Source organism: Argentina silus (assembly GCF_951799395.1).
Source record: "Argentina silus genome assembly, chromosome: 6".
In the NCBI taxonomy this organism is placed as follows: domain Eukaryota; kingdom Metazoa; phylum Chordata; class Actinopteri; order Argentiniformes; family Argentinidae; genus Argentina; species Argentina silus.
In genome coordinates, this window is record NC_139660.1 from 1,402,378 (window position 1) to 1,421,887 (window position 19,510).

The 19,510-nt window shown below is 48.9% G+C and overlaps 2 protein-coding genes across 2 annotated transcripts in view; one reads left to right on the forward strand and one right to left on the reverse strand.

Moving 5' to 3' along the window:
* suco (SUN domain containing ossification factor) overlaps positions 1–12,215 on the reverse strand; it is a 55,244-nt gene extending 43,029 nt beyond the window's left edge. The window contains exon 1 of the mRNA XM_083671513.1: positions 11,950–12,215. Within this exon, the coding sequence (XP_083527639.1) occupies positions 11,950–12,005 (56 nt within the window). The 5' untranslated portion in view covers positions 12,006–12,215. The remainder of the gene's footprint in view (positions 1–11,949) is intronic.
* A 1,240-nt stretch (positions 12,216–13,455) lies between these two features.
* Positions 13,456–17,906, forward strand: tmed5 (transmembrane p24 trafficking protein 5). Its single transcript, XM_083671922.1, has 4 exons — positions 13,456–13,721; positions 14,962–15,059; positions 15,352–15,535; positions 16,659–17,906. Exons 1-4 carry the CDS (start codon positions 13,545–13,547, stop codon positions 16,875–16,877), a joined length of 678 nt encoding a protein of 225 aa, XP_083528048.1. The 5' UTR covers positions 13,456–13,544; the 3' UTR covers positions 16,878–17,906.
* The last annotated feature ends 1,604 nt before the right edge of the window (positions 17,907–19,510 follow it).

Genomic DNA, 19,510 nt, shown 5'->3' on the forward strand with positions numbered 1-19,510 from the left:
GTGTGTGTGTGTGTGTGTGTGTGTGTGTGTGTCTAACCCTAAACACTGCTTCTCCATGTCAGTGTTTAGACTGGCTGCTGTGAGGTGGAGGTTCTGACTCACAGCATGTGGTCGACAACGCAAATTCAGATGCCAGGCTAAAGCAGGCTATTACCTGTCGGTATCGGTGTGTGTGCGTGCGTGTGTGTGTGTGTGTGTGTGTGTGTGTGCGTGCGTGCGCGTGTGTGTGTCATCTCTACACTGAAATCAGTGGGCAGGTACTCGTAGTGAAGCAGTAAGTGGGAGACCAGAGCAGGACCACTAATGTCTCTGCTCTGACGGAGGAGACGCAGACATCTGCAGCTCATTCCACATTAATGACGGACAGAAGGACCGCCCTCCCATCCTAAAACACAAGAGAACGCTGCACCATCAGACCCCGCCCCCCTTCCCGAAAAAGACTGGATCATCTGGTCTGTCCAGGACCGGGACCCTAACCTTTAGATTGGAGACGGAGACACACAGACACACACACACGTTCTTCTCACAAACCCCTATAGGAGGGACCCCAGGGGTGACACAATGGGACGCTATGCTGTGAAATCTCTCTCTCCCTCTCTCTCTCCCCCTCAATCTGTCCCTCCCTCTCTCCCAGAGGGATCCTGTCCCTCCCTCTCTCCATCTCAATCTGTCCCTCCCTCTCTCCCAGAGAGATCCCATCCCCCCCTCTCTCCCAGAGAGATCCTGTCCCTCCCTCTCTCCCAGAGAGATCCCGTCCCCCCCTCTCTCCCAGAGAGATCCCGTCCCTCCCTCTCTCCCAGAGGGATCCTGTCCCCCCCTCTCTCCCAGAGGGATCAGTTGCCACAAATGAGCCACCATTGTGCAACAGAACCACGGAGAAGATTAAAGACAGCCAGACACACGTAGAGACACACAGACACCATAAACCTCCTTGAACAGCTAAAGGGGCTCAGAGTGGTAGCTAGGTAGCTAGTTACTAGCTAACCACTGAAATAATGACCAGTAAAAGTAAGACCCCCCCCGTTCACCCCCCACCACCCTGAGTCAGGGGTTCTGTGCCCTACCATTCTTGCTGACAGTCCTTCCCCATCCCCCTCTCAGCTAGAACGGTCAACAGCCATGCAGCTCCCTCCCCCATCTCCCCCCCCTCCCTGCCACACCCCTCCCAGTGTCCAGTGACTGTCTACCACAGCTGCCTGTGTACTAGTCTGAAACACAATCAATGAGTGACCAGTTTCTCTGACGTCCCCTGCTAGAAGGACAGCTACAGGACGCTCCCTCTGGCTGAAAAAGACACGTTTTCTTTACGTTGAGGTCACAGTTACTTTTACTGGGGGGCCCCTCTGCTGCACCTATAGTACGCCCTCACTGCAGTGTGTGTGTGTGTGTGTGTGTGTGTGTGTGTGTGTGTGTGTGTGTGTGTGTGTTCCTATACCGCCTGCCTATGAGGAAGTGAGAGGTCCCTATGGAGAGAGGCCTTGGTCTCCAGAAACCATGTGCGACAAAGTGTGGAATCTACTAAATGTGACACACACACACACACACACACAGACACACGGCAAAGTCAACCCTCCCCTCTGAAGGATATCTAAGCTATGAAAGCTATGTTTTCCTACCCTGTGTCTGTGTGTGTGTGTGTGTGTGTGTGTGTGTGTGTGTGTAGGTGTGTGTGTGTGTGTGTGTCTGCGTATTTAATCAGTAGTAACAACTGAGTTACTGATGAAAACCTCCCCTGAACCATATAAGCTAGAACTGATAAGCATGGGGGGGGGGGGGGGGGGGTTGGGAGAGGCAGGCAGGGAGGAAGGAAGGTTGCTCAAGAGATGTGAGTATGTAAACATGATATCATAGGGGAAGGGTAGAAAACACCTTACACACCAGCTTAGCCTATAGATAGCACAGAGCAGAAACTGGTCGGGTGAGCAGACAGGCCCCTATGTCGGTGTGGTGCTGGCTCACGGTCAGCTTAGTTGTTGGGCTCAACCTCTGTAAGGTACTGACAGTTTCTGAACAGAACTGCCTATGACCACGAGACCTGAACATATTTCACATGCGTATGTCTGGTCATAACGGGTCATGATTGCTATGCATGCCCTGGGTCATGGCTGTGAAATATGATAGAAATCAGTTTGACAGTGGCTGCACTTCTCTCGGGACTGGACCACGGTCTGCAGCTACCCAAGCAGCCTCAACAGTTATTAACACTTATCTCATGATAGGGTTAATCTTGATGAGGGATAAGCCTGAGGTTATAATGACACAAACACACACAGATTGCACCTGCCCAAATGAGATAATGAAACAGTTTGAAACCAGCTAAATAGGGACTGAAACAAATACCTTGACTAGAACATGGGGAATCTCTGGAATGCATGTGGCACACTGTCTGGAGAACACACACACACACACACACACACACACACACACACACACACACACACACACACACACACACACACACACACACACACACACACACACACACACACACACACACACACACACACACACACACACACAGGAGATTTGACTAAACAGACTTCACTTCCCTATGACATTCTTCCATAGGCGCAGACTAATAAACGTCTCCCATTGGCCTGAAACCTGGAGGAACCAGGTAGAAGAAATGTGGCTCCTGCAGATGGTCCAACTATACACCATTATTCCCATGAACAGCTGTGTATGCTTTAGTCCAGTGCTGCTGACGCTAATGCACCAGGATGTACCCCCCCGCCCACACATACACCCACACCCACCCACACACACACACACCCCCCCCTACCCCTGTGCTGAGGCTAACAGCCCAGGCTAATGTATACAGACAGAGATCGTACGCTGGCTGCTGCTACGCTCCTCTGAGCAGCACAAGAGTTCTCTAGTTACTGAGTGACCAGAGAGGGGTCCCTATATATATATACACACACACACACACACACACACATATACACTGTACATATACATATACTATATACACTCACCGGCCACTTTATTAGGTACACCTTGCTAGTACTGGGTTGGACCCCCTTTTGTAGCCCATCTGCTTCAAGGTTCGATGTGTTGTGCGTTCAGAGATGGTCTTCTGCATACCTTGGTTGTAACGAGTGGTTATTTGAGTTACTGTTGCCTTTCTATCATCTCGAACCAGTCTGGCCATTCTCCTCTGACCTCAACAAGGCATTTTCGCCCAGAGAACTGCCGCTCACTGGATATTTTTTTCTTTTTCGGACCATTCTCTGTAAACCCTAGAGATGGATGTGCGTGAAAATCCCAGTAGATCAGCAGTTTCTGAAATACTCAGACCAGCCCATCTGGCACCAACAACCATGCCACGTTCAAAGCCACTTAAATCACCTTTCTTCCCCATTCTGATGCTCGGTTTGAACTTCAGCAGGTCGTCTTGACCATGTCTACATGCGACCTGCTGTGATTGGCTGATTAGATATTTAACTTATAAAATCTTTATCTAAATCCGAATTCGAAATAAAGACATTCCAAATAAAGGACACAAACAAAAAAATATGATATATTTTCATTGTTTATTGAACGAAAGTGGTTTATTTAACAAAAACTCGATTTCTTGTGTGCAAAAATATGTGAAGTAATAGCCACTAAACAGTCTCTGACCTCTGTTGAGGGATTTTTGCTCCTCCTCCTTACAGACCTCAGCCAACTGAGTGAGGTTTGAGGGTGTCTGCCATGAACTGCCCGCTTCAGGTCCTGTCACAGCATCTCGATTGGATTTAGGTCAGAACTTTGACTTGGCCAATCCAAAACACAAATGTTCTTTCTCCTGAGCCATTCTTTGGTAGATTTGCTTGAATGCTTTGGGTCGTTGTCTTGTTGGAAGACCATTTTCAGCTGAGTTTTAGCTCTTTGACTGATGGCTTGACGTTCTGTTCAAGAATCTCCTGGTATACCTCAGAATTCATGGTTCCCTTAATGATGTGGAGTCGTCCAGGTCCAGAGGAGGAAAAGCAGCCCCAGATCTTGACATTCCCACCACCATGATTGACTGTTGGGATAAGGTTCTTCTGGTGGTAGGCAGTGTTGGGTTTTCACCAAACATGTGGTTTTGATTGTGACCAAAAAGGTCAATTTTGGACTCATCTGTCGTGAGAACAGACTTCCAGAAACCTTCAAGATTTCAAGATTCTTTATTTGTCACGTGCATACAAGTATACAGTGAAATGCAAAAAAACCTTCAGACTTGTCCAGGTGGTCTCTGGCAAAGTTAAGACGGGCAGTTTGGTTCTTTTTTGACAGCAGAGGCTTCTTCCCAGCAACCCTCCCATGAATGCCATTTTGATTCAGTGTTCAAGATTCAAGATATTTATTAGTCATATGCACAGTAAACAGACAGTTACACCACACAATGAAAATCTTACTTTGCTAGTCCCCCCTAACACAACAGACTAAACTAAAGAAAAAAAAAAAAAAACTAGTTCCATATATACATATACAAATTCTATATTGCACCTGGTGGATCACAGTTATAAAGTTATAAAGTGTGCTTATGCATTGTTGCAAATTGCATGAGGTATTTAGTGCAAACAGTAGTAGTGCAAACAGTAGTGAAGTCACAGCAGCAGTCAGAATGTCTGTCGAGTTCACAGTTGATCAGTCAAGTCAAGTAATGCAAGTGATGTGGGGGGGTGGAAGGGGGAGGGCTTTGTGAGGTAGCTTGTTCACAAGCCTGATGGCCTGTGGATAGAAACTGTTTGTCAGTCTGGTGGTCCTAGATTTCAGACTCCTGTAGCGCCTGCCTGATGGTAGGAGAGTGAAGAGTCTGTGCTGGGGGTGTGTGCAGTCCCTGATGATGTTGTGTGTTCTCCTGGTGACCCTGGTGTTGTAAATGTCCTGAAGTGAGGGGAAGGCTGCTCCTGAGATATACTGTGCAGTTTTTATCACACGCTGGAGTGCCTTCCTGTCCTGGGCTGTACAGTTTCCATACCAGACTGTGATGGAACTGGTAAGGGTGCTCTCAACTGTACATCTATAGAAGTTGCTGAGAACTTTGGATGGCATGCCAAATTTCTTCAGCCTTCTTAAGAAGTACAGTCGCTGCTGGGATTTCTTAATGTTCTGTTGTGCATTGTGAGACCAGGTAAGATCCTCGCTGATGTAGGTTCCGAGGAATTTGAAGGTTTTCACCCTATCCACCTCTGTCTCATCTATATGCAGTGGTGTGTGCTGCACACTCTTCTTTCGTGGATCAATAATCATCTCCTTGGTCTTGTCTGCGTTCAGGGAGAGATTATTGTCCTGACACCAGGCCACCAGATCCGCCACCTCTCTTCTGTATGCCGCCTCAGCCCCCCCGGTGATCAGTCCAATGACTGTCGTATCATCCGCAAACTTGATGATGCTGGTGTTATCCTGGGAGGCCACGCAGTCATATGTGAAGAGGGTGTACAGCAGGGGGCTCAGCACGCAGCCCTGGGGGGTCCCTGTGCTTGTGGTTCTTGTGCCTGATGTGCGGTTGCCTACTCTGACTGACTGGGGTCTGTCTGATAGGAAGTCCAGCACCCAGTTACAGAGAGCAGGTGTCAGTCCAAGAGTGAGGAGTTTTGCACAGAGTTTGTGTGGGATAACCGTGTTAAATGCTGAACTGTAGTCAATAAAGAGTAGTCTTACATATGTGTCCTTTCCCTCTAAGTGTGTGAGGGTGGTGTGGATGACGGCGTTGACTGCATCGTCGGTGGACCGGTTCTGACGGTACGCAAACTGTAGAGGGTCTAAGGTGTTTGGGATGGTCCTCTTGATGTGCGTCATGACTATCCTCTCAAAGCACTTCATCACTATTGGGGTGAGTGCGACGGGTCGATAGTCATTCAGGCAGGTCACGGTGTTTTTCTTTGGTAGGGGCACGATGGTGGTTGTCTTGAAGCAGGTGGGCACCAAAGCTTGTGCTAGTGACATGTTATAAATATCAGCCAGCACCTCAGCCAGCTCTGATGAGCAGACCCTGAGGGCACGCCCGGAGATGTTGTCTGGGCCAGCTGCCTTCCGTGGGTTTATTCTCCTCAGAGCCGTACACACCTCTGCTGATGTCACAGTGAGTGATGAGTCCTGTGTGTGCTCTGTGGTCGAAATCCCTCTCTGTTGGTTGGTGTTGAGGGTATCGAAGCGTGCATAGAACTCGTTCAGCTCATCTGGCAGTGTGAGTTGGCTGGTTGTGGCCCCCCTGCTCCTCTGCCGGTAGCCTGTGATGTGTTGCAGGCCTTGCCACATGCGTCGGGAATCTGCGGTGGAATAGAATCCCTCCAGCTTCAGTCTGTATTGCCTCTTGGCCTCTTTAATGGATCTACGCAGGTCATATCTGGCCTTCTTGTAGTCCTCAGCGTTGCCTGAAGCAAATGCAGTGGAGCGAGCGCATAGCATGGACCGAACTTCGCAGTTAATCCAGGGCTTTTGGTTGGGATATGTCCTGCAGCGTTTTGTGGGCACAATATTTTCAACACATGTACTGATGTAACCAGTTACACTGGAAGCATATTCCTCTAAATCCACAGTAGAGTCATCCCTCAGAGCAGCAGTTTTAAACACATCCCAGTTTGTTCTGTCAAAGCAGTCCTGCAACACCAGTTCAGTTTCCTCAGTCCACACTTTAACATTTTTACTCACTGGGGGGGCTTGCTTGAGGAGTTGTCTGTACGCTGGATAGAGGAACGTTGAGATGTGGTCGGACTGTCCGAAGTGTGGCCGGGGCACAGCTTTGTAGGCTCCTCTCACGTTGCTGTAGACGTGGTCAAGAGTATTTTTCTCCCTCGTCGGAAAGTTCACGTATTGATGGTATTTCGGGAGTACACTCTTAAGGTTGCGGTGGTTGAAATCTCCGACTATGGTGAACACAGCGTCTGGGTGTGCAGTCTCGTGCTTGTTGATGATGTCATGCAGCAGCCCCAGTGCAGTTGTGGAGTCCGCTTGTGGCGGGATGTAAACAGCTAAAATAAACACTGCACTGAACTCCCTTGGTAGATAAAAGGGTCTGCACTTCACCATCAAAAGTTCAATATTAGCCGAGCAGTGTCTTTCAACAACCTGTACATCCGAGCACCATCTATTGTTCACATAGACACAGACGCCACCGCCTCTCGTTTTCCCCGAGGCTAATGTGCGGTCCCCGCGTAAGACAGAATGTGTTTCAAGCTGGATGGTAGAGTCTGGAATGATGTTCATCTTATTGTTGAAGCATGCACAGTTACCTGAGATGCAGCAAGGGAAGTCAAATCTCAATACAAATGTATTGTTGTAAGTCGCTTTGGATAAAGGCGTCTGCTAAGTGGCATAAATGTAAAAATGTAAATGTGAACACCTCGAAGACGTGTAACAACATTATCAAAACCTGGAGAACAGAAACACTGCTGCATCGACATATCCTGCATGTCATCCCTCCTCTCTCTCTCTCTCTCTCTCTCTCTCCCATCCTTCCTGTCAACCTCTACTGTCTCTATCCCTATAAAGCAGAAATGTCCTAAAAATATATTTTAAAAAAAGAAACACTGCTGCTGGGGCCTCGAGTTCACAAAAGGAGGTGTTTTTTTAAGGGTGGATCTTAAAACAATCCATCATGGTCTTCTCATTACCTTTGCTGTCTTCTTTCACACCAAACTGAGCAGGTGAAAAGATTAACACATTACTTCCAGATCAGAGTGGTTTTAAGAAGGTGACAATGCCAGAAGGCCACCAGACACTATTGAGATACACATATTGTATCATGCACAGTCAGTTAATTGTGCAATCTCCTGTGTGTGTGTGTGTGTGTGTGTGTGTGTGTGTGTGGGTGTGTGTGTGTGTGTGTGGGTGTGTGGGTGTGTGTGTCTTCCAATACTACTGCTAACACAGCTAAAAGCAGGAAGGTGCTACACAACATGCGGGCGACTCACTGACGCTCGAGTATCTACGCGTTACCAGGGTGACCAGAGGGTGCCTCTCTTGTTACCAGGTGAGGTGTGAGCAGAAACCCCCACAGGCCTACACACTGGTCCCCCTACACACTGGTCCCCCTACACACTGGTCCCCCTACACACTGGTCCCCTTCCATAGGTTCCCCCTACACACTGGTCCCCCTACACACCGGTCCCCTTCCATAGGTTCCCCCTACACACTGGTCCCCCTACACACTGGTCCCCTTCCATAGGTTCCCCCTACACACTGGTCCCCCTACACACTGGTCCCCTTCCATAGGTTCCCCCTACACACTGGTCCCCCTACACACTGGTCCCCTTCCATAGGTTCCCCCTACACACCGGTCCCCCTACACACCGGTCCCCCTACACACTGGTCCCCTTCCATAGGTTCCCCCTACACACCGGTCCCCTTCCATAGGTTCCCCCTACACACCGGTCCCCCTACACACTGGTCCCCTTTCATAGGTTCCCCCTACACACTGGTCCCCCTACACACTGGTCCCCTTTCATAGGTTCCCCCTACACACTGGTCCCCTTCCATAGGTTCCCCCTACACACTGGTCCCCCTACACACCGGTCCCCTTCCATAGGTTCCCCCTACACACCAGTCCCCCTACATAGGTTCCCCCTACACGCAGGTTCCCCCTACACACCGGTGCCCCGCCATGGGTTCCCCCGCCATAGGGACCCCCAGTCCTGACAGAAACCACTGCTACCTAGGAGACCCTGAGAATGGCCATTGCAAGGATTGCATTCCCCCCCCCCCCTTTCCTGTCCGTTCTCCAACGTGTGAGAGTTGGCACAGAGGGGTGAGAAGCTGATAGCTGCATGCTAAAGGGCTTGCATTAGTAATCAAGCGAGTGTGTGTGTGTGTGTGTGTGTGTGTGTGTGTGTCTGGTCATTAGGTTCGCTGTGGGAAAGTGAAAACGTGCACCATCGTGGCCAACAACAACTGGGCATTCGATCTACCTGGCAAGACCGTGCATGCAGCCTAATCCGGCTCTAACACCACCGGCGGTGGACGTCCCACTGAAACAACAATCAACTCAAAACTAGTTATAACTACACACAGAGAGCGCAAACATAACCCTCACGGTGAAGCTGAGCCAATCATCCAGGTCTACTTCGGTTAGCCTATGTTTGTTAGCCTATGTTTGTTAGCCTATATTTTCCTTTCTGTGGACAACAGCAGCATTCTGAGGGCTGCAAGGGCAGCACCCTGTTCCAGCTAGGTTTCTGCTCAGCTGCCATTACTGCTGCCTTTGTGTTTCTCTCTCGCTCTGTGTGTGTGTGTGTGTTCAGGCAGGGAGGCCAGCTATAGAGGGCCTGCCTTGCAGCTCTGGAAACACTTAACCCCTTCACTGCCCCCCCCATCCCCCAGACTGCCACTGCCGATCACCAGTCTACCCCTCTCCTAGTGTGGTAGGGTAGGGTAGGGTAGGGTAGGAGCAACCACGTTGTTACTAATAATAACCAAGTTATGGAAATGACAATAATAGCATATCTGGTCGTCCTCACAGCCTTTTTTCTGAGTGTCAGCTTGTTTTTGAGTTAGATACTCCCGGCTCTGGTTAGGGCCTGACACGTCTGCTGTGGGGGTGTGAGAGTGAGGGTGAGGGTGAGGGGTAGATTGGATGATGGAATCACTGGAAGAGCGAGTTTAAAAAGCACAAACATATGATCTAATAGGACATCCACTCTTAAGAGAGAGCCAATGAGAGCCTTGAATAGACAGCCAATAAGTTGTCTTAATGTATCGAGCAAATAAGGAGGGCATGTCATGTTCTAGGCATGGGCCCACACTCTAACAAACATCCCCCAGACTTTGGCATAAACTGCACACACACACACACACACACACACACACACACACACACGCACCTCCCCCGCTTCTCAGACACACACAAAGGAATTTCAGGTTTGTGTTGGTTTAAAGAGTGATGTTGTGCCTAAGGATATTCTGTAATACGCTACGACCCACTGTACAGAGAGGTAATGAGCTGCTAGTGCATTTGAATATCCAACTCACCTGGGGAGTTTGTTGGAATATTCAAATCCCTGAAGAAATGTAAACATACTTGCCATTTAACAGATCTTTTTTTCCTAAGCAATTGCTCTGCGGTCTAAGACTGTACCGTGCTGTGACTAAAGGGACCAAAGTAAGTTTGTAGCCGGGTGTAATGATTTTACAAATCTAATTTATGAATCATGCCATTTTGTTTCCCATCCAAGCATTTGAATTCATCCAAGCAAACATTTGCCCAACACTACCAGACACATAATCAGATTTATATGTTTTACTTATTGATGAAGGAACAAGGCTCTCTTCCCCCCCCGTCATGAATAAAACAGTATACATCAGCAACACTCGGAACTGCCAAAGATAATATGAACTATCAGGTGACTGAAGAGGATTAGACACATGTGGAAATGGGTACTAGAGTGGGTATGGAAACTGTTTGGTGGTCAGACAAAGTCCCCTTCTAAAACAGTTCAGCTTTTGATTCTGGGCTGTGATTTCCAAAATAACAAAGTGGAAGTGCAACTACTAGGAAACGGAGGGTAAACTAGGTGAAGCCCACAGCGCAGCTTACACCTTTCTACTGGGACCGGGAGGGGGGGGGGGACTCAATTCACTATATGCAAAAGATGCAAAACAAGCCCGCACTGAACAGACTGTAACATATGTGAAACTTGTTATTGCAATAAATCGCAAAGCCATCATGTATTATCCTGGGAAAACACTGATAACACAATCCGCTCACATACAGCCTAACCTATAGGCCAGCTACAGAACACACACTGCAAACCAGAATGTGCATCCTATAAATCATTAACAACTGTGCATTGTGCATTCTATAAATCATTTACAACTAAGGCAGTTGTATAGTATAGATTCTTATGTCTTATTAGCCAACACAACCAACAGCAAGGACAAGCCACAAGGACACAACAAGAGGAAAAGTGACACTTGGTCCATCAGAGAATTTGGTGTGGAAACACAGGCCATCAGTCGCGTCGTTTATCCACGGTGACACTAGATCTAGAAGGCGGGTCAGTAGGACTGTGTGAATGGACAAACAGACAACATAAACTAGGCCACTCACTAGTCTATTAAGTGTCTGTAGTAGTAGTAGTAGTGTCAAGATGGGTAGGCGGCTAGCTTATGATGGCCACCCCACCTGGAGAAAGTTGGCCTGCTGGGCTGGTCCTGTAATCGTCTCGTCACTAACCCTGTGCATTGTTACCTGCGTCAGTGCCTCTGACAGCTTAATAAATTCGCGACTTGTGTTAATCCACCACCTGTCAACTCTGGTAGCTACTATGCCAAAGGTCTCCGACCAGAACAGAATAGACAGTAGCCCACCTCGTCAAATCGACTAGAGACATACCCACCGCTATAATGCAGTCTAGAATGACGGACAACCTACATAGGAGCACATGTTGGTGGTTATAACCTGTTTGTACAGTAACAGACCTCGGTGAGTGTTCAAGCTGGGTAGCTATGGAAAAACATGTTTAGCGAGCTACAGCATAATGAACCACACTGGATGCGATGCCGCTGATAAGGGGGGTGACAACCGTGGCTTAAGATGTGAGGTTAAATAAGTTGCCTTGGGTCTGACAGCTGGAAACATCATGTCGACGTCCTGTTTTCTCGACATAACCTTGCCAGTCGTTAGGTTTCACCACGGAGAGAACACAAAGCCTGGCCTGGGTGGGAGGGAGGGAGGGACCGCTGCCATCCCACCCCTCCTCTCCTCTCCTCTCTGGGCTAGCGAGCTAGCTGTGCTCAACAAATGATGGCCACCGACTCAAGTTCAACAACATCTCATTTTTATGGCCAGAATTTTTTTGGGGAAAAGCATCCCACATCGATATAGCCATCGATATAGATATATATATATATAGATATATAGCCAGAGAAAGACTAATACGCTTTCTACTGATGCTGCTTCACTGTGAATGTCATTCATTCGGCGCAAATGTGCACATTTCAGTGTTGCAAAAACATGAATATTGACGATGACGGGCTTACCAGGAGCACAGGACAGCTACAATGAGGCACACCAACAAAACGCGCAACCTCTTCATTATCTTCCCGCGGGGACCAACATCCTCGCTCTTGTGGGGCTTTTCTGATCTCTGTTGGCTATACAGTAAAGACGAAGCCAAGCTATTACTACACTATGACCTTGTGTTGATTATATAAATTAACAAATGTAAAGGGGGCGGGTGGCACTTCGGTAAAACTACAGTCGAGGTGTGCGAGTTTTCATTTTCGTGGACCGTCCCTCGCCGCCTCTTTTCTTGCTCGCTTCTGTCGCCGTCGCTTCGCTCGGCTTCGACTAGCGCTGCTGCGGGGTCTCCTCTCGACCAATAGGACCAGGGCTGTTCTTCTCTCAACCAATGGCCTCGGGGCTGTTCTGCTCTCGACCAATAAGATCAGGGCTGCTCTGCTCTCAACCAATGAAATCAATGCTGCTCTGCTCTCGACCAATAGGATCAGGGCTGTTCTGCTCTCAACCAATGGCATCAGGGCTGTTCTGCTCTCAACCAATGGCATCAGCCAGCGATCCGCCCACATCTCTGCTTGTGCTGAGTTGGAAGCGCTGGCGTGGGACGCGTCACAGAATTGATAAGCAAAATACCAAAGTGAAATGTGCTCGAAGTATTGGGCAATTTGATGGAAAGACAGTGTTGCAATAGTATGACTAACTATGATGTGAATGACTGAATGATATGGATGAGTAACGGTCCAGGGTCGTCCAGCTACTATGTCGAGTGAGCTGACATCTGTGATTCATAGACAGCAATACAGAAAACAGTGCAAATCGCAGACGTAGGCCAACCCTGATATGAAATGACTAGATCAGTGGTACGGAGAATTGAGCATTGAGGCACATCAAATAATACATGGACAGCAAGCCAGACTATTCAATGTTTTCAACGTTGTCGTGAAATAACTGTACGGGAACAATGCCTATATGACATATAGCAGCCCTATAGTTAGTCTTATAACTATAGTTATAGTCTTTCATTTTCGAGTGTCTTAAATTGTGCAAAATGCATCAAATAGCTACACCAATGTTAAGTTTAATGAAGAAACGCTATGTGTCCATGTCGTTTGTTCTTCATACGATCTGGTAAACATATGGAGGAATCTCTGGGGTGGAAATCTAGTGGATGTGACTATCCGGATTGTTGAGAGAGCAGCGTGGGACTGAGCAGCGTTGGATGCCGCTGGCGGGACTTTCATGTCTTTCTATGAACTACATCTCCCAGCGTGCATCTGAGAAAAAGGCCCTTCTGAAAGTAGCCTGTATGGATTTATTTTGCTTGTGTAAAAATAAATGATATAACACGAACACAATAGGCCCCTATTTTATATATTACACCACGTTATATACTTAGTGAAATCAAATAAATCTCTATTTCAACGCGTTGGGCAAAACTAATGTGTATTCTTAAAAGGCAGGGTCTTCGCGTCGTCACAGACGTTTCGTACGGTGAGCTGTCCAAAATAAGTGAAGTTTGGACGACAGCGAGCACTCTCTTCGGTACATCACCCCACTTCAGTCAATTCTGTCCTAATCGCCTCTACATCGTGTGAGATTAACACGGCGGTTGACCATGGAAGTGGTCAGGGTGTTATTGTGCATGTTCTCGGTGCTTGTTTCGGAGAGGTTTCTGGTGGCCGCCTTCTCCCAGTCTCTGGACAGCGACTTTACCTTTACTTTACCCGCCGGCCGAAGGGACTGTTTCTACCAGACCATGAAGAAAGACGCATCATTGGAAATAGAGTACCAGGTGAACCAAGAGTGCTCTTCTTGATACCACTGTACGAACTTGTAAACAGAGGATACTAATGTCATAACGATAGCCTTTTAGTCAGCTTTGCTTTGCGATACTTTTGCAAGTCTGTAACTTATCTAACAACCCTGTCAAAATTGTTGACATCCTCATATATTCTGACATTCGTCCTTCCTGTATGTTCACGTCATTTGCATCCTGTATGGTTGTAGCCAGTGTCTACGTATACCTCCAATAACGTATTGTGCTTGACTGATTTTAACCTTTACTTGAATTATACTTTAATCATTGCTGTTGGAGAAGGTTATGAATGCCATCCTACTTGTTTGAAACCCGTTTTACCAGACCTTGGTGTACGCGTGTATATAACCCAACCAAAGGCAGGACGTTCCGTGCCAACATTTGGCCTCCATCTACCCCCGTGTCGTTGTCCTATATCTATGCTCTACTGGTAGACGTAGGAAAATATGCCCAATGTCGAAGATGGCCTTGGAAGGCAGATGTTTATAGCATGACTCAGGCACTGCTATTTTCAATGAGATATGAGTGCATTTCTGAAACACATATCATATCATCACTGTACAAAGCAGTGGAGGTAGAAATCGGAGGACAGGCTCATTGTACCAGCCTCCATTGGTGTAAAGGACACCCCAGTTACCCATTGTTGCGTCTACCACCACAGGCAAGAAGCGTCTCTATTGTATCCTGTGATGTGATCTAGCATTCTGTCCTTGGAGGGAAAGCAAGACAGCGATACGCCCTCTTGTTTGTGAAGAAACTCATCTGGGGATATGTCATGCAGATGGTATTATTTGAATGTCTGTAATGAGTTGGTAACCACAGGGCTTCTCAGTGGCAACGCATGAGAGTTTCCAAACCGAGACCAGACAAGGACATGTGGAAACAGTGAACAAATGATGCAACGTCTCAGCGGGAGGGCAGAGTCTCAGCGGTAGGGCCGAGTCTCAGCGGTAGGGCCGAGTCTCAGCGGTAGGGCTTCAGCAGTAGGGCAGAGTCTCAGCAGGAGGGCAGAGTCTCATTAGTAGGGCTTCAGCAGTAGGGTTTCACAGAGCCCTCCATTCTCCTGTGGATGCAGTGTTATCCATGTCAGTGACCACGCCAGTATCCTGTCCCTCAGTCCTCTCCTCCTCTCTTCTCCTCTCTTACCTCTTTCCCCTCCCCCTGACGTGTGTGTGTGTGTGTGTGTGTGTGTGTGTGTGTGTGTGTGTGTGTGTAGGTGTTAGACGGAGCAGGTCTGGACGTTGACTTTCAGGTCACCTCTCCATCTGGGCAAGTGCTGTACGACGACTACCGGAGGTCAGACGGTGTACATACGTGAGTCTCACACACACACATACACTCCACACACACACACACACTCACTCCACACACAGTGTGTAATATACACTCACCAAAACAAGAGCACAGACACACACTCCACACACAGTGTATAATATACACTCACCAAAACAAGAACACACACACACACACAGTATGTAATATACACTCACCAAAACAAGAGCGCACACACACACACACACACACGATACACACCCCTCTGTACAGTCAGTCATGGGGGGGGGGGGGCTACATTCACTCCAACCTTCTCCCCCGCGGTCTCCCACAGGATCGAGACGGAGAACGGAGACTACAAGTTCTGCTTCGACAACACGTTCAGCTCCGTTTCCGAGAAGATCATCTTCTTCGAGCTGATCCTGGACAACATGGAGGTGGAGGGGGAGGACCCCGAGGACTGGAAGGAGTACGTCCAAGGGACAGACATGCTGGACATGAAGCTGGAGGACATCATGGTGAGGATGGGGGGGGGGGGGAGGACATCATGGTGAGGATGGGGGGGAGGGACATCATGGTGAGGATGGGGGGGGACACATCATGGTGAGGATGGGGGGGAGGGACATCACGGTGAGGATGGGGGGGGGGGGGGGACATCATGGTGAGGATGGGGGGGGGGGGGGAGGACATCATGGTGAGGATGGGGGGGGAGGGACATCATGGTGAGGATGGGGGGGGAGGGACATCACGGTGAGGATGGGGAGGGACATCACGGTGAGGATGGGGGGGGGACATTTTAGATACACCACCTGTTGGACGTTACATGCTTACACACCTGGAACACATTGTGATTCGGGAAGGTTTCCTTCATAACACCTGTAGGACATTATGGTCGGGGGGGGGGGGGGGGGTTCACACACATAATCTGATTAAAGGGGATATTGCAAGATACGGTTGCTGTTTTACATTCAGATGTGATGCATCATGCAGCCTCCCCTTTAAGCTCCTCTCCTGTCAGAACCAGTGTTCAGTAGCAGAGCCCAGAGCCTGACCCCTGAGTCTGCCTGGGGCCTGTTGACTGTGGTCAGACCATGTGATCAGCCTTGTCCCTCCAGATCCAGGGGCCTCTATAGAGATGCCTGTCATTTCAACACGTCAGCTGACACACAATGACATGTGGTGTCAAAGTGACCCAGTAAACAAACACACGCAAAGTTACAGTGGCAAGTACGACGCCACAAGGGCAGCCTGACCCAGACACACACACACACCTCAGAGCAGGACACACACACACACACCTCAGAGCAGGACACACACACACACCTCAGAGCAGGACGCCCTGCTCAGTCAGTAGCCGACAGGAAGTGTGAACAGCAGATGTGGAGGATGCTGTGTGTTTCCCCCAGGAGAATACACTGTAGGCAATTGAGTTTTCTGATCGCTCGCTCTCTCTCTTTCTCTCTCTCTCTCTTTCTCTCTCTCTCTCTTCTCACTCCCTCTCTGTCTCTGTCTCTCTCTCTCTTTCCCCCTCTCTCTCTCTCCCCTCTCTTCCCCCCCTTCTCTCCCCCCCCCCCCCTCTCTCTCTCTCCCCCCCCCCCCACTCTCTTTCCCCCTCTCTCTCTCTCCCCCCCCCCTCTCCAGGACACCATAAACAGTGTGAAGGCCCGGCTGGGGAAGAGTCTGCAGATCCAGACGGTGCTGCGGGCGTTCGAGGCTCGCGACCGCAACCTGCAGGAGAGCAACCACGACCGCGTCAACATGTGGTCCATCACCAACATGCTGGTCATGGTGCTGGTGTCGGCGTTGCAGGTCTACCTCCTCCGCTCGCTGTTCGATGACAAGAGGAAGATCCGCACGTAACCCCCCACCCCCGACCCCCCACCCCCGGTGCTGGGCTGGGACTTGTGACTTTAACTAACAGATACGATTTTTTTAGGTACACACACACACACACACACACAGAACCTGTCTCACTCACACTTACACACACACACACAGAACTTGACTCACTCACACACACACACACAGACCCTGTTGGAAAGATGCACACTCTCTTACTCTCTCTCTCTCTCTCTCTCTCTCTCTCTCTCTCTCTCTAACTCGTACTAATTCACTCATTCATGTGTTCTTCCATGCCCAGCCCCGCCCACCAGCCCCGCCCACCTTCCCTCTGCTGTCTCACTGCCTCACTCAACTAACCTGCCTCACTCACTTTACCAGAGAGAGAGAGAGAGAGAGATTGCTTTTTTTTTTTTCTCTCAAGTCTGCTATTATGACGTTTTAGACGTTTAGGATCTCCAAGCTGCTGCACAGGTCAGAGGAAGGCTGAGACAGGAGCCAGACTCTGAGGAGTTCTTCATGTTTTAATAATCCAGCCCAGCACAACAGCAACAACCTGGTTTACTATTGAATATGTCCCCTTTTTCTTTGGACATGTTTTTATTTGAACAAAAAACCTCTGAAGCAGATTAAACGAACCTCATTTTCAGAAGCTGATTGACTGTCTTCCTGGCACTTAGGTGTGTGTGACTGCACTGTCCTATCTTAGTGTGTGTGTGTGTGTGTCATCATGTCTTCCGTATCTGAGGTGTGTGAACCCTGTTGCCGAGCCCTTCAGTGGAAGGTTGTAACTGATACACCGATACAGGATTTTTCACTTAGTGCCATGTGACAACCGCATGGCCTTTAAATCACATCTATAGTGGACAGGAGCACTGTTACTGACACACACGCACACACACATACACACACATGTACACACACCTCTGAGATACTTGCTGGCTGCCAGGTTTTCTTTTGTGCTCTGTGGGGTGTGAGGGGAGTGCCAGGCTACCCATGCTGCTTCTTGGCATGGGGAGAGGGGAGGGGAGGGGAGAGAGAGAGAGGGGGGAGAGAAGGGGGGGAGAGAGAAGGGGGAGAGAGAGAGAGTGAGTAGGGGACACTGACCCCCCCACCCAGGCTGGTGTGGCGTCTCTGATACTAGGGCGTGGGGTAGAAACCCAACCCCTCAGACAAACACTTCTGCAACACTGCCATCTGTACATCTCTAAATCACTGGTGTCCTTCTCTGACCACCATACCTCCATGGTGCCAGCGCCAGCCCCTGCCCTGCGCGGCCCTGCGCTGACAGCAGTGTCCAGTTTCCTCCCCCCCCGCCTGTTAAGATGTGACGCCTCTCTGCCTCTCTGCCTCTAGTGACAGAAGCCTATTTCCATCTACGCACACACCCCCTATATACACACACATGCCTACACACGCATACACACCTGTGCACACACACCCCAGTACACACGCATACACACCTGTGCACACACACACACACTCACCTGTGTCACTAACAACAACCACCACACCCAACTGGGTGAACTAGGGTTGATCCACTTTTAACTGCTCTTCTTGGCTTTACTTGGTTGTGTTGGGGCTCTCTGTGATATACACACTTTGGCATGTGTCTGTGTCATTCATACACACACACACACACACACACACATTCTCTCACTCATATATCGGTTGATCGATTTGGAGTCAATGTCCTGACGTGTCAGAACCCCGGGGCAGCACATTGTTATTTCTGTGTAAATCTGCAGTGTTGCAGAAGTGTTTGTCTGAGGGGTTGGGTTTCTGCCCCACGCCCTAGTATCAGAGACACCACAGCAGCCTGGGTGGGGGGGGTCAACGTTGTTTATTTCTTCAGCTCCACCGCCCCCCCGCCCTCCTCCCCCTTGCCACTGTGAATAAGTAGCACAACATCGCCACCTCCTGGTGGGACACTGAACTGCTCACATGCTGCAAAACAAAAACAAGGATCTGTTCAGGGCCACGGGAGGGTTTCAGTCAACCTACGCCCTGCTTTGAAAGATTAAATATACAGTGTTACATACAATATTGTTCTTTAGTCGGAGTGAGTTACCACAACAATGTGCTGATTTGGAATTGTCCCCTGAACTGTGCCGTAATACAGTTTCCTCCCAATCTCACTGGCATCCAATCAAAGCTGATTCTAATGGTTTCTTATTGCCACTGTCTCTCTACCTGCCATGTTTTTATTCATGCCAAGTCGCACAATGGTGTTTTAGGTTGTTTTTGTTTTTTTGTTTTTTCTTTGGGGGGGGGGTTGTCAATAAAATGAAGATGTTTATCTATATCGAGTTACATTTCTGTCCTATAGTATACCCATGTTAGGGTTGTCCAGTCTAAAGCCTTTTCTCGATTGTTAGGAACACAACTCCTCACGTCCTCTCCTGGAGTACATATGGGAGAGGAGAGGATATTCTGGGATATTTATCGGACTTAGGTTCTGCAGCTGTAAATGTGTGTAAATTAAACGATCCTACTTTTTCTGACTCGTGTCTTGTCCTGTTGTGTTCTGTGATACAGTCGGGCTTAAAGGTCAACTCTGGGATATGACATCATGCCAGGACGTCACAGCAACTCTTAGACATGATATTTGGGGTGAGTGAACATGTGACCGGCGGTCGGCCCTGGGGAGACCA

Excerpts from the sequence above, each read along its gene's own strand:
- tmed5 (XM_083671922.1), top strand. The coding sequence starts at position 13,545 with ATGGAAGTGGTCAGGGTGTTATTGTGCATGTTCTCGGTGCTTGTTTCG. Across the intron at positions 13,722-14,961 it reads CATTGGAAATAGAGTACCAG|GTGTTAGACGGAGCAGGTCT; the intron begins GTGAACCAAGAG and ends GTGTGTGTGTAG. Across the intron at positions 15,060-15,351 it reads AGGTCAGACGGTGTACATAC|GATCGAGACGGAGAACGGAG; the intron begins GTGAGTCTCACA and ends GGTCTCCCACAG.